This window comes from Salvia splendens, chromosome 22 (assembly GCF_004379255.2).
Source record: "Salvia splendens isolate huo1 chromosome 22, SspV2, whole genome shotgun sequence".
Lineage (NCBI taxonomy): Eukaryota > Viridiplantae > Streptophyta > Magnoliopsida > Lamiales > Lamiaceae > Salvia > Salvia splendens.
This window is the reverse complement of record NC_056053.1, coordinates 3,356,030-3,369,507: the sequence shown is the minus strand read 5'-3', so window position 1 is coordinate 3,369,507 and position 13,478 is coordinate 3,356,030. Positions and strand designations below refer to the sequence as shown.

At 36.6% G+C, this 13,478-nt stretch overlaps 2 protein-coding genes across 3 annotated transcripts; both read left to right on the top strand.

The window, feature by feature from the left end:
- The first annotated feature begins 1,202 nt into the window (after nucleotides 1-1,202).
- Nucleotides 1,203-4,299, top strand: LOC121787301 (PI-PLC X domain-containing protein At5g67130-like). Of its 2 annotated transcripts, none has more exons than XM_042185990.1 (8): nucleotides 1,203-1,329; nucleotides 1,399-1,524; nucleotides 1,607-1,744; nucleotides 2,595-2,693; nucleotides 2,791-3,094; nucleotides 3,261-3,484; nucleotides 3,575-3,661; nucleotides 3,935-4,299. In XM_042185990.1, exons 1-8 carry the CDS (start codon nucleotides 1,249-1,251, stop codon nucleotides 4,106-4,108), a joined length of 1,233 nt encoding a protein of 410 aa, XP_042041924.1. In that variant the 5' UTR covers nucleotides 1,203-1,248; the 3' UTR covers nucleotides 4,109-4,299. The 2 variants fall into 2 exon arrangements, with proteins under 2 accessions (XP_042041924.1, XP_042041923.1); XM_042185989.1 differs by having other exon boundaries at nucleotides 1,592-1,744.
- Nucleotides 4,300-5,407: 1,108 nt separating this feature from the next.
- LOC121787302 (filament-like plant protein 7) lies at nucleotides 5,408-11,592 on the top strand. Its single transcript, XM_042185991.1, has 6 exons — nucleotides 5,408-6,177; nucleotides 6,566-6,710; nucleotides 6,845-7,723; nucleotides 8,534-10,034; nucleotides 10,103-10,160; nucleotides 10,913-11,592. Exons 1-6 carry the CDS (start codon nucleotides 6,073-6,075, stop codon nucleotides 11,375-11,377), a joined length of 3,153 nt encoding a protein of 1,050 aa, XP_042041925.1. The 5' UTR covers nucleotides 5,408-6,072; the 3' UTR covers nucleotides 11,378-11,592.
- Nucleotides 11,593-13,478: the final 1,886 nt, after the last annotated feature.

The following is a 13,478-nucleotide window of genomic DNA, read 5'->3' as shown; positions in this document are numbered from 1 at the left end:
AATTAATTAACACAGTTATTCGACGGCAAAACTTTGAATTTGCCGACAAAATTAGAATAAAATTGATATCAAAGTAACGTCTCATCTTGAATGTATACTCGATTCAAACCCATCATCCTAGCAAATCCATTTGCCATTTACCGATTTTTCAATGACTCAACTCCAAAATATTATTTTTTCGTTAATATGGAGTATTTCATATTTAGAATCGACAGGTTATTGAGTTATCTTTTAGTTAGGGGTGAGCAAAAAAACCGGAAACCGAATATCCGAACCGAATCAAACCGAAATTTTGAAATTCAATTCGGTTATTTTGGTTTTTCGGTTCGGTTCGGTTTTGAAAATATAAAAATTTCGGTTTTTCGGTTCGGTTCGGTTCGGGCGAAGAAAAAAACCGAAAAACCGAATTATATATATATTCTATTAATTTAATATATTATATTATATATAATATATAGTATATTATTTTAATAAATTCTACTATATTATATATATTATATGTATTATTAATTTTATATTATATATAAATATTCTATTAGTATATATAAAATAAAATAAATTACACACATATATATATTAATACTATATTTTTTTTTTCGGGTTTTTCGGTTTTTTCGGTTTTGTTCGGGTTTTTCGATTTTTTAAGTTCGGTTTTCGGTTTTTCGGGTTCAGTTCGGTTTGGATTTTGAACTAAATTCGGTTTTTCGGTTTTGGTTCGGTTTTGACAAAAAACCGAACTGAAACCCGAATGCACACCCCTACTTTTAGTTTAATAATTTTCGAATTAACTTTTACTTCTACGGTCACATTTAAAAGAAAAATACATCATATCCCCAAATCGCTCCCTTCCAAATAAAACTTTAGACTTACTTCGATTATTCATTTCGTATCTGATTATTTTAATTCGAAAAAATTACTTATTTTGTCAAAAAGTATTTCCGTCAAAAAACAACCGTAGAATAAAAGAAAGTTTATAAAAATCAAAGTATTCAGTAACAAATAAAAATCAAAGCAATCGAGATGCTCCAACGCGTTAATAAATACCAATGAAAAAGTTGCCACCCGAGACCATAATCCTCATTTACCCAACACAATAAATATATAAATCAGAGGTAATTAGTCCAATTTCAAAAGCACAACTGCTCCATAAATATACAGTATGTCCTAATTAAAATCTAAACCTTCAAGTATTTATTCACAAGCCACCAAATCCCTCCATCTCTCTCTTAAATTTTAAGACAGCTTCAGATGCAGGGTCCAAATTCTCTGCACACAACACTGTTCTTATTCATAGCCTTCTTCCTTTTAGGCTATTCATCCTCTCTCAAGGTGATTCCATTTTACATGTCAGTTAACATTAAATTGCTATATTTGGATTGAATTTTACATTTTGAACAGATTGGTGAAACATGTTCAACAACAAGCAACAACTGCGACACCGGCCTAACATGCGGAACTTGCCCGGCCAATGGCAACACTAGACCGCGGTGCACCCGGATCCACCCGATAATTCCCACCTCCGCGGTATCAACACAATACTACTATTCAATGTTATTTTTGTTAAACACGAATAAAATGATGTGTATATTAGTTTGAGCTTGAACAGGTAAAAGGGCTGCCGTTTAACAATTACACATGGCTGACTACCCATAATTCGTTTGCTCGGACCGGGTCAAATTCGGGTACCGGGTCGTCTCTTCTAGCTCCGACCAATCAGGAGGATTCCATCACTGATCAGCTCAAAGTAAGCACTAATTACACTTTTATTTACTCATAATTTTAAGTTATTAACACTATAGTACTTGGTCTAAAATAGGAGTATATACCCTCCTAATCCTGCTCTACTCATTGTACTTGTCATGTGCCTATCAACAACTCTTGCTACTTTAGTGGTTAGTTGGACTGAATCAATTTTATGTTATGTTTTCTACAAATTAATCTTAGTTATGAGTGCATTATTTATTGCTGTAGGCATGATCACATATTTGAGGTGGTAACTTAGGGATAATATTCACTGTCTCATATATTAATTGTGTTCAACTGTTTTAATAATATCTATATTACGAAAATAAAATCAAAATATTAGGAGTATATAATATTAGAGTAATTGATTTGATAATACTACTATTTATGAAAAACTAGAATTTTCAAAAGTCATATACGTACTCTGTTTATGAATTTATCATCATTAACAATCAATTTTTATCGAATGAAAGTGACAGTAAACTTGAAAAGAATAAATTTACGAAATTCAAAAAAATATATAAAAAAATGAAAGTGGTGATATAAAAAGTGGACCACTGTTCGAAAAAGTTATTTTGGTAGAACATGTCCTATAAATTATTAAATTTTTCCTTTTGGGACAGAGGTGGACTCCTATGCATATAATTGTGTGATGCGATCAGATCTAAGAGTATGGTTAAAAATCATTTTCTAATAGCAATTAATTGATACTTTTATATTAGAATTATATAGAAATACAAATCACACTTTTGTCTATAATTGGAGTTGTATTTCTCGGATTTGAGGAAAAAAATGGTTTGTTAAAGGTGCCATATTATATGTAAATATAATTTCAATTTTTGGATATGTAGAATGGCGTTCGAGGACTTATGCTTGATTTGTACGATTTCAACAACGACATTTGGTTGTGCCACTCCTTCAACGGCCAGTGTTTCAATGTGACAGCATTTGTAAGTACATACACATATATTTGTGGATTCCAACAACCTTAAATAATTTTTGTGGTAATTAATTAATTAATTAATTAATTAATTAATGTATATGCAGCAACCAGCTATCAATGTATTGAAAGAGATTCAAGTGTTCCTTGAAGGAAACCCCACAGAGATTGTGACCATCTTTATTGAAGATTACGTATCTTCGTCTCGAGGCCTCTCCAGAGTGTTCAACGCATCTGGCCTCACCCCGTACTTGTTCCCGCTCTCGCGGATGCCTAGAAACGGCCAAGACTGGCCCACGGTGGACGATATGGCACAGAAGAATCAACGTCTCGTCGTCTTCACCTCTAAGTCATCCAAGGAATCCTCCGAAGGGATCGCCTATGAATGGAACTACGTCGTGGAAAATCAATGTGAGTTAAAAAATATTACTATCATAAATATTTCTGTCCATGTCCACCTTATGTCCAAAATACTCATCCTAATAAAAATTTTCTGGCTCCGCCACTGCTAGGAATATATTTCCATTGTTTTCAAATAAGGAAATCGTACCCTTACTCTGTCGTAAATATGATGTAGATGGGAACGATGGAATGAAAGGAAGCTCTTGCCCTAGTCGGTCCGAGTCATCTGGGATGAGCACGTCGTTAAGGTCGCTGGTGCTGATGAACTACTTTCCGACCAATCCGAATACATCTGAGGCTTGCGTCGACAACTCTGCGGACTTGATTAGCATGATGAGAACTTGTTATTCTGCTAGCGGCAACCGGTGGCCTAATTTCATTGCAGTTGATTTTTACAAGGTACTAAAACTATTCTCACTATGTTGCTTTTCAAACACAACCAATTCAGCAATGCCAGAAATATTTATGTCTAAAACTTCTTGGCTGCAGAGGAGCGACGGTGGGGGGGCAGCAGAGGCCGTCGACCAAGCAAATGGTCAGCTAACTTGTGGTTGTGCCAACATTGCCTATTGCAAGGTATGCACCCATGTTTCTTGCTTTGTGACTTGTGAGTGTTGAAAATATCGAATCGGGGGTGCTAGGGGAGGCACGAGCACCCCCAACCAATTGTTATTTATTCCCTTTGTCCATTACCAATAGTGTTAGTAGTGGATGCGACAGAGTTTTAATACAAAATTAATAAAATACGAAAATTAAGAAAAATGTGATTGAAATATTCTTAGTGGAGAAAGTAAACTATCAGTTTGTTAATGAAAAGTGAGTAATGAGTTAGTATCAATATGGGTGCAGGCAAATGCAACATTTGGTACGTGTGATGTGCCTGTGATTTCGCCTCCGCCTCCATCGCAGTCATCTCCTACAGAGAGACGAGAAGGGCCTATCAGTGGTTCTCCGTTTACCAGGCCGTGCCGTTCTTGTTTGTTTTTCGTAACACTTTTGACACTTCTTCTTACGCGCATTTGATTCTACAAATGGGAAGATGTGTTGTTGAATTCGAGATTATTATTGAGAGTACATTTTCTACATTGTTTTCCAATCTTTCTCTTTCGGACACTCTGTGTTCTAGTACTTATTATTGAGCACGTGAATTGATGTATAGCCACTATAATAGTTCTTGTACATTATGAAAGACTTTTGGACATGAAAGAGGAATAAATTTGACATCCAAATTTTGAGGATGTGTCTAAAGCAGAATCCAATTTTTTGGAGACTATAGTGGCCGACTTGGAGATCGCCCCATATCCACAATCTGAGTAATTTTGAAAGTCCTCAGTGATATTATAGAACAAAAAGTACTCACGAGTAAATTAAAAATTAGGACGATATAATCAATCCACTACTAGCAAACAACAATAAGAGCATCCGCAATAACGACGAACGAGACGGACACGGACGTCCGTCGGGTCTTCCGTCGTGACGTCCGCTATTGCGGTGACACGACGAACGTCCCGGAGGACGTCCCAATTTCCGATTTTTTAAAAATAAAATGGTTGCATTTTCCTCGTATTCATGTCGAAATATTAATTCAGTAAATTGCATATTTGTGAATTTTGATTATTGTTCTTGTCCGTTGGGATGTCCTTGGGGATGTCCGCTATTGTGCAGTGGGATGTCCTTATGACGTGACAGTGTTGTGGGATGTCTTTATGATATCACAAGAGATGTTTTTAGGAGGTCTGTCGGGACATACGTCCCTATTGCGGATGCTCATTACATTGAAAAGGCAAAAAACACTAAACTGCATTGGCGTGGATCAAACCTCAAACTCAGGTCTCTAATTCGTTTTAAAACGTTGCTTACCATTCCGCTACCATAATTGGTATGTCTAACAACAATAAGTCAATAAAAATTTGAAAAAGCAAATTTTCCTTTCAAAGAAGTTTTTTTCTAAATTCATCACAACTTCAAATTTTATCACATACTATATGGCTATTTTATTCAACGAAAATTTGGTGTGAAGCAAAAAATACTAAGAAACCAATTTTAGTGTGACACCCATCTTGATCAAATAAAACCCCAAACTCAATAACAACGAATCTCCATAAACCCATTGACACTATAATGCGGAAGTGGAAGAAGTAACATCCACTTTTACAAATGAAATATAAAAAAAATTGGGATCTTTTAAATTTTTAGAATGAAACATTAACCACACTATTACTAATATACTACTATTTTTAGTCAAAAGAAACAAATCAGAGGAAATAGCTAAACTTATTTTATGAAATCTTTAAATGAAAATCTAGAAGATGGTGTAGTGTTTGTCCGAAAAGAAGAAGCTTACTGTAGGCGCACGTTTCTATGAATGGATGTATGGTTGGTGGAAGGCATCGTCATAAATTAGCCCTCTCCCTCTCCCTCTCCCTCTCCCTCTCCCTCTCCCTGCCCTTCAGGTTAAAGCAACCCGCCCACACTCCTTTTCAAACCAAACCCGATCAGCGCATCACTCACATGTCAGATCCACTCCATTCAAATACAGAGAGAAGACCTCGTTTTTCAAAATTACTTTTGGATTGAACTGCATTTTGCTCAAAGCTAATTTATTAATTGCATTATTCAATCGAAAAGTAGTTCAGCTTTTCAAAATTGCGCTGCCACTTGCACCGCCATTTCTTCTAGTTTTCATCTCTTTTCGATTAGCATTCCGTGAGCTTGCCCAATGTATTTGAAATATCCACTTCCTTCTCTTCGGTATATTTCATGTTATTTGTGTTTTTTTGTTCGTTTGTGTTGAAAGTGATCGACTAGTTGAGGCTAATTGATTTGTGATGTGATCCAATTTTTTTTGTCTTTTTGAGGAAAATGATTGGTGAGGACCAGTGATTAGGGCAGATAATTGAACATGTGATTAATGGTAATTGGGTGTAATATCATTCTGTCAGGTATAATGTGATCATTTGAATCGATCGTAGCTGGAAAATAGCACAATGGATCAAAAGTCATGGCTTTGGAAGAAAAAGTCTACTGAGAAGACTTTAGTAGCTGATAAAGCAGGCAACTCTTTGGGCAAAAACGAAGAAGTATTAACTGAGGTCTGCTTTTTTTTTTCTTTTCCTACATAGGCTTAATTCTGTTCTTGTTTCTTATTTGTGTTTAATTCCTTCTGGATGATGTTGGCATTGTCTTGTACATAATTTGTGTTTTCTAATTAGGCCAACAGTCACTAGTTTGGTGAGTTTGGCAATTCAATTATAATCTTGTTCTAAGCCATATCACTGATGCTATATGCGGGAGCTTTTTCGAATGCTGAAGCTTCTTTATTTTCTATTTCTCTAAAGTAACAAGTGATGTATTGCATCGAGCCTAGTGCTTTGAGGACAGACACAGGGAAACGTATATGGATTAATATTGTTTGCCGAAACTCCTGTTTCAAGACTTTTGTTGCCTGAGATGGAAGGAAATGAAGATATTGTTTTACAGGTGCAGAAACTTACGAATGAGAAGACATGTCTTGAAAAAGATATCCAGATATTAAATGAAAGGCTTTCATCTTCCCACTCTGATTGTATTGCCAAGGATAATATAGTGAAGAAACAGGTCAAAATTGCAGAGGAGGCTATTTTAGGTGATCTACTGTCTAACAGTATTTTAAATATCTTCTCGTGTCCTTTTTGCATTATGCATATTCATTGTGCAGAGAAGGATTTCTGGACTTTGATGCTGATGCTTTCAATTCGCATCTTTAATTTATTTGTTTAGGCTGGGAGAAGGCAGAGACAGAAGCTATAGGTTTAAAACAAGAACTTCATAGAGTGTTACAGCAGAAAGCTTCTTCTGAAGAAAGAGTGCAGCATTTGGATGCAGCACTGAAGGAGTGTATGCATCAACTGCGATTTGTTCGGGAAGAGCAGGAGAGAAGAGTTCATGGTGCATTGACAAAATCATCTGAAGATTTTGAAAAGATACAGATTGCTCTACGAGAACAGATAGTGGAGGCAAGTAAAAAACTTGCCAAACTAGATGCTGAAAATGCACAGCTAAGTAATGCTTTATCAGGGAATGACAAGGTGATTGAAGACTTGGGAAAATACAGAAGTCGATTAGAGGCCGACTTAAATACCTTTTTGTTAAGATCAGAAGCAACTGAAAAAGAAAATGCCTCTCTGAAGTATGAGGTTCATGTTTTGGAAAAGGAGCTTGACATTCGTAACGAGGAGAGAGAATTCAATCGACGAATAGCTGATGTTGCTCAAAAGCATCAGCATGAAAGTGCGATAAAGATTGCAAAATTAGAATCAGAATGTCAAGGGCTGCGTCTCCTTATTCAGAAAAGGTTGCCTGGGCCGGCAACTTTGGCGAAAATGAGGAATGAAGTCAAATCACTTGCTAAGGACCATGCTGAAATGAACCAAAGAAAGTCGAATCTTTCTCCTGCCAATTCAGGGGAATTCTCCTCTGAAATGATTCCTGAGGTGTCAAGTGAGAGGATAAATTTGTTGACTGAGCAATTGTATACCATGGTAGAAGAGAACAAGGCTCTGAAAGAAGCCCTTAACAAGAAATCAAGTGAGCTTCAAATTTCTCGGAACACATATGCTCGTACATCTTCCAAATTTTCACGAGCTGCGGGACTTATTAGCTATGCGGCACGGATACGGATACGCGTATCAGTATCCGAAGGATACGGATACGCGGATACGGCTCTTTCCCAAACAACCCGATACGCGGATACGTTTTAACTATTTTTTTAATAAATAATAATAGTGCATAATAAATTACAAAATAGATATTCTAATGTTATTATACAAATAAAAATAATAAAATTACAAAATATTAAAAGCTAAAGTCAATTTCTTTTATGGTCGATTACACCACATCGATTTTTTGGTTATACTTATCCATATTACCAATAATATTGATCAAAATATTTATTTATAGTTACAAAATTAGACAAAGTTAATGGAGTAATAAATTGGCCCAAAAAATGAGCCCCAAATATACTCCTTTTCCATCGTGACTACTTCTTGCCCAATTCATTCTCCCATTTCCAATTTTCTTCAATCCCTAGTTGAGGCAATAGTGGCGCCTCCCCTTTCTTCTTCTTCTTCTTCTTCATATCCGATTAACTGTCAATTTTGTTCCCAAATCGGATTGAAGTTCGTAAATTGAAAGTTGCGAAGTTCTTCGACAGAGATGGACGTTGATTTCGAAGAGGAGAACCTCAGATCTTTGCAGATAGAGGAGGATGAAGGCCCAATACGGCCCAGCTCGCGGATACGCCGAAGGATACGTATCGAATCTGAGGTTTCCCGGCCCAATACGGCCCAGCTCGCGGATACGCCCAGGATACGTATCGACGGTGTATCCGTTGCGTATCGGTATCGGATACGTATCCGATACGTGATACGGCAACAGGGTGGCGTATCGGTGTTATATAGCTTATTAGAGAACCACTTAAAGGCCAAGTACCTGCAGAACAAGGTAAATACCCATTTTTTGTGCAAGATCACTCACTAGCTGCTTCATCTGAGGTGGGCAGTTATGACAAATCTAGTTGTGCTGAATCCTGCTCTTCTACTATGATATTGGATCTCGAGGATTTAAAAAATGAGAAACAATTAAGTACACCATCTCATAGCCATATGACAACTTCAGACATGAATCTCATGGATGACTTTGCTGAGATGGAAAAGTTAGCAGTACTTTCACTCGATGATCCAGCTGGAAGACCCAAAAGTTCCTCTGAACTAAGTAAAGAAGTTCATGGTAGTCCTGGAATTCCATCCGGTGCTAACTTTTCATCTGAACTCGCTGGGGGCTGTGCGCCAATATGTGATATCCCATCAGAACATGTTAGCCCAAAGAAGGAAACTCGTTCCGGGTGTGTAGCAGGAAATGGAACTCCTGAAAAGGTTGGTGACCTGGTGATGATGCTTTTGGAGCATAGCCAGTCATCTCAACGAAATCCTCAAGATTTACTAGAAGATATCAAATCTGCTTTGGCCGACTATGGTTTAGACTCTACTGTTTTTTGCGGCATTGCAAGTGCTCATCATGCTGAGGCGTCATATAATGGAAGAAGCGATAATGTTCAGATAAATGAAATTTCAAGTATGGAGAATGGAAATAATATAACTCTATCTGCCAAAGAGGAGAGTGATCAGAAAGTTCGGCCAAATATCCGCATACCAATACGTAAAGTTCTTGAACTACTTGAAGGAATAAATGTACAATCTCAAGATAATGGTATAGATAAGAATTCAGGGAACCCAACAGGCTACACAGTTCGAGTGTTTCAGTGGAAAACTGATGAGTTTTCTGCCATTTTGCAGCAGTTTGTTGAAACATGCAATGATTTTTTGATTGGAACTGCAAATCTCGAACAGTTTGTCCTCCAGATAGCTTCGAGTTTAGAATGGATCATGAGCCACTGCTTTTCCCTTCAGGACGTTTCAAGCATGAAGGATGCTATCAGGAATCATTTAGATTGGGATGATTCAGGCAGTGAGAGTGAGGAAGAAAGCGGCAAAGTTAGCCACTTGCCTAACACTACTAGTAAAATGGAGACGCTTCAGCCTCCTTTCAAGGAAGAGGTTAAAATATGGAATGTTGACTGGACAAGTAAGGAATCAGCAGATGCCACAGGTTCAGAAGGCTGCCTTCGCTCAGAAACCTCCATGCGTGAGTGCCTCGTTATTCAACCTCAAGAATCTGAAAATGGGAATACGAATCTTCACACAGAAATGGAAGGTAAAGAGCAATCGGAGGGGATATTTGGAAAGCAAAAGATGATAAAAGAAGACCTTGAGCCCCATCTTATGGAAAGTAATCAACAACGAGTAAAAGCCTGTGAAAGGATTTCACTTCTGGAAAATGAGCTGAAAAATAAAAACAACTGTTTTAAGGGACTGGAAGAAACATGCCATGAGTTGCAGATACAGCTAAAAAGGTACATGTGTTTATGATTTTTCATTTGTAAAGTAGTTGGGACTTTTTCTAAAAAAAATCGCTTTTCAGTATGGCAAGCAAGGAAGTTCCAGATGGCGGAAAACACCAGGAGAAGCAACTCTCACATGTAAGTTATCCCTATTCAATCTATGGCACCTGATATCCAAAAATTTAGGATGTTGGTCAAGTTTTAAATCATGAGTGATAGTTTTAGATATTACAAAGTCGATTAAGTCCCCAGCAACCTTGTGTATGCAATGCTATAACTTTTTACGAAGTTATCAAACAATTCCAGGAGAATAGCAGGAAAGGTGAAACCATTACATTAGCTTCATGAAAGAAAACCATGTTCTTAAGCTGCCGAGCATCATCTATGAGTAAACTAACTTCCTTGAACATCATCTTTATCTCTCTAAGAAACATGCTTTAGTTAGATCTTTAGTCATTTCAAAATATCATAGATATAGGTGCGTTTTCTTTGATGGAAAAGAGTGGAAAACATATCTTTGAACCCTTTTTCTACTTATTTCACATATTTTGTCGGGGTGGATTTGTTCACCAGATAGGATGGAAAAAGTTTTGAGTAGCCCCTTTTGCCCTCGTTTTCATTTCAATTCTTGAGTTATTGATGTGATAATATGTTTCCATACTTTGCACCATAGAGAACATGGGATTAAAACGTGATAAAAATTACTCGTCTTTTGTTATATCTCCTTTTCTTTATGATACATTTGCTACCAAAGAAAACGAGCCTATAATTTTTTTGACGTGAAAACTTATGCAGCGAAAACGTTTCATGTTAATTGAGCTAAGACACTTGCTTCTCATGATACATTAAGATCTATATCCAGAACATGACTTATCTCATGCATGTTGTAGGATTGGGAGATCACTGCAGCTTCAGAAAAATTAGCTGAGTGCCAAGAAACCATCCTAAATCTCGGGAAGCAATTAAAGGCATTGGCTTCACCTAGTAATGCAGCTCTTTTGGATAAGGTTATATCTGCACCTGCTGGCTCTCCTCTTTCTGCGAAAAATATCTGCCGGCAATCATCCCTACTCAACAAAATGCTGGCTGAGGACAATGATACTCGCGGTGCTTCTCCCAATACTAAAAATGAGAATCGCAATGGAATTGCAAACTCCAGTGTTAATACCAATGAGGCTACAGAGTTTTTGGCCAAGTATGCTAATCCAAATGGGATGAATCATGAACAAAAGACTAAAACGGCTGTTGCTTCAATGGACATTGTCCCTCGTAAGAAACATGGTGGCATGAGTTTCTTCAAGAGGTTATTTTGGCGACGTAAGAAAGGTAAAAACAATAACATCCCTATCTCATAAGCTGCAGTGATTCAGTGAAGCCTATATCTGATTCTTCTGTTCCATGATGCACTTCATACTTGCCTGTTTTGTCTTCTTCGTTTGAGCTCGGCCGGTGATTTGTATGTCTCTCGTGTTGAAAATGCTGGAAAATGTTTTGTGCGTTTTTTTGTATATATAGCACGAGAAAATTTTTTTTTTGAAAAGTAAATCTATATTTCACATCTTCAAGACTATCGTTAAAGTCCAAGCTTAATGGCTGTCTCTAGGTTTGCTAGGTTTTATTCGGACCGTTGGTTTTGGTTTAGGAACTGTAATCGACGTTTTTTGGCTCTAAATCGAAATAAACCGGGGCCAAAAATTGTTGAAGCCACGGAAATGATATTGAAAATAGTTCTCTTTATGTGAACATGTTAAATATAAATGACAACATTATATTTAACCAATCGTGATCATTATTGTCCAAAAAGGACTTTGGCGTTTAAGGGATCGATTGTTACAAACTCTATATCATATGCAAGTCTTTTGGAAGTAGTTCTATTGTCAGCATTGTAAATAACACTAATAGATTTTCCATAATCATAGTGATTCCTACGAATTTGAAAATTTGGACCACAGATAAATTTAAATTAATTCACTATAAAAAAAGAGAGTAAAATCGACAAGTCTCGATCCGATTTAATAACAAGTGGATACATTGTATATATATCACTTTAAACTTTTCACCTAGGACAATAATATCCTCAAATGGATGAATGGCTAGAAATGAGGGTGTGCCCACATTTCCTCTCCCTTTCATCCAAACATGGAAAGTCTTCAAAATAAACGTTTGGAGGTGAAAATGAATACCTTTCGTATACAAGGAAAACTGCACAACTGCCTTTATTTATTCTTACTCCATCTTTTCTATCTTCCATTTGGAGAAAGTAAATGAGCATGCAAAGTCATTGTCCCTCCAAATAAAGAATATTGTACTATTACTTACAAAATAAATTCACTATGCAATGAAGATTTAACTGCATGATACTGCTAAGATAAGATTATTAATATCAACAGTCAATTTTGTAACAATTAAACTTTGTATTTTCACTAAGGTGTCTTCTCATTGTGAAACATAGCTTTATATGATTTGATATCATTGTGATTTGTTGTTTCATCTAATTAGAACTCATTAGATGATAAGTCAACTTTATTTACTTAATGATTGATTGTGACAAACAAACACTGATGGCTGATTGAAATAAACATGATATCTCTCTCTATTCTTCATTTTTGTGATTCATTTTCTTTTGCATGGTTTACTTTAGTAGTCCGAAAATGATGATTTTTTCCCGACAACTCAAGAATGATGCTTTATTGATTTTTAATTTTTTATGGTCGCATCTCTGGTCAGTTTTTTTTTTCTTTTTAGAAATATTCTAAAATTTATAAGAATTTTACTCATGTTTCTACATATGCCAACAATAAGAGCATCATTAACGCAACAGGCCGGGCCGCAAATCGCGAGTCCCGGCCCGAGACGCGCGTTGGACGGGAGGAAGTTCCGGCCCAGGCCGGTCCCGGGGTCCGGCCTGGCGGGCGATGGAGCTTCCGGTTGGAGGGGGTTTGGGCCGCTACTGTTCACCAATTTTTTGAATTTTTATGTATTTGGAAGAGGAAGAAGAGGGAGGGGGAGAGGAAGAAGATGGAGAGGGAGAGGGGCGAGATTTTTTTGCACTTTTGTTTTTTTAAAATTTATTTTTTTTACACTTTTTTTAATATTCTAATTTTTTTTATATTTTTTAGTTTATAATTTATTATTTTTGTATTAAAAATGAATTTCTCATGTTATAATTGTTCAACGTATTCTATTTTACGAGTAAAATAAGTTGGAGTTGTGAATATTGTCATTTATTAGTTGCGGCTCGGGTTGGGGCCTGCAGGGTTAGAGAAGTTGTGGCCCGGGACTCAAATTTAGGAGAATGATGACGTGGAGAGGACTTGGGGCCCGAATCCGGGATGTGGTTAATGATGCCCTAAACCCAGAAACTTTGGGCAATTATCGATATCATCACTTCATGTGGAAAAGTTAGTATTGTTAATAAAATGACTCTAATATTAATAATTTATTTATTAATCAGGA

Coding starts and splice junctions, on each gene's coding strand:
- LOC121787301 (XM_042185989.1), top strand. CDS start 1,249: ATGCAGGGTCCAAATTCTCTGCACACAACACTGTTCTTATTCATAGCC. Junction 1,330..1,398: donor GCTATTCATCCTCTCTCAAG/GTGATTCCATTT, acceptor CATTTTGAACAG/ATTGGTGAAACATGTTCAAC. Junction 1,745..2,594: donor CCATCACTGATCAGCTCAAA/GTAAGCACTAAT, acceptor TTGGATATGTAG/AATGGCGTTCGAGGACTTAT.
- LOC121787302 (XM_042185991.1), top strand. CDS start 6,073: ATGGATCAAAAGTCATGGCTTTGGAAGAAAAAGTCTACTGAGAAGACT. Junction 6,178..6,565: donor ACGAAGAAGTATTAACTGAG/GTCTGCTTTTTT, acceptor ATTGTTTTACAG/GTGCAGAAACTTACGAATGA. Junction 6,711..6,844: donor TGCAGAGGAGGCTATTTTAG/GTGATCTACTGT, acceptor TTATTTGTTTAG/GCTGGGAGAAGGCAGAGACA.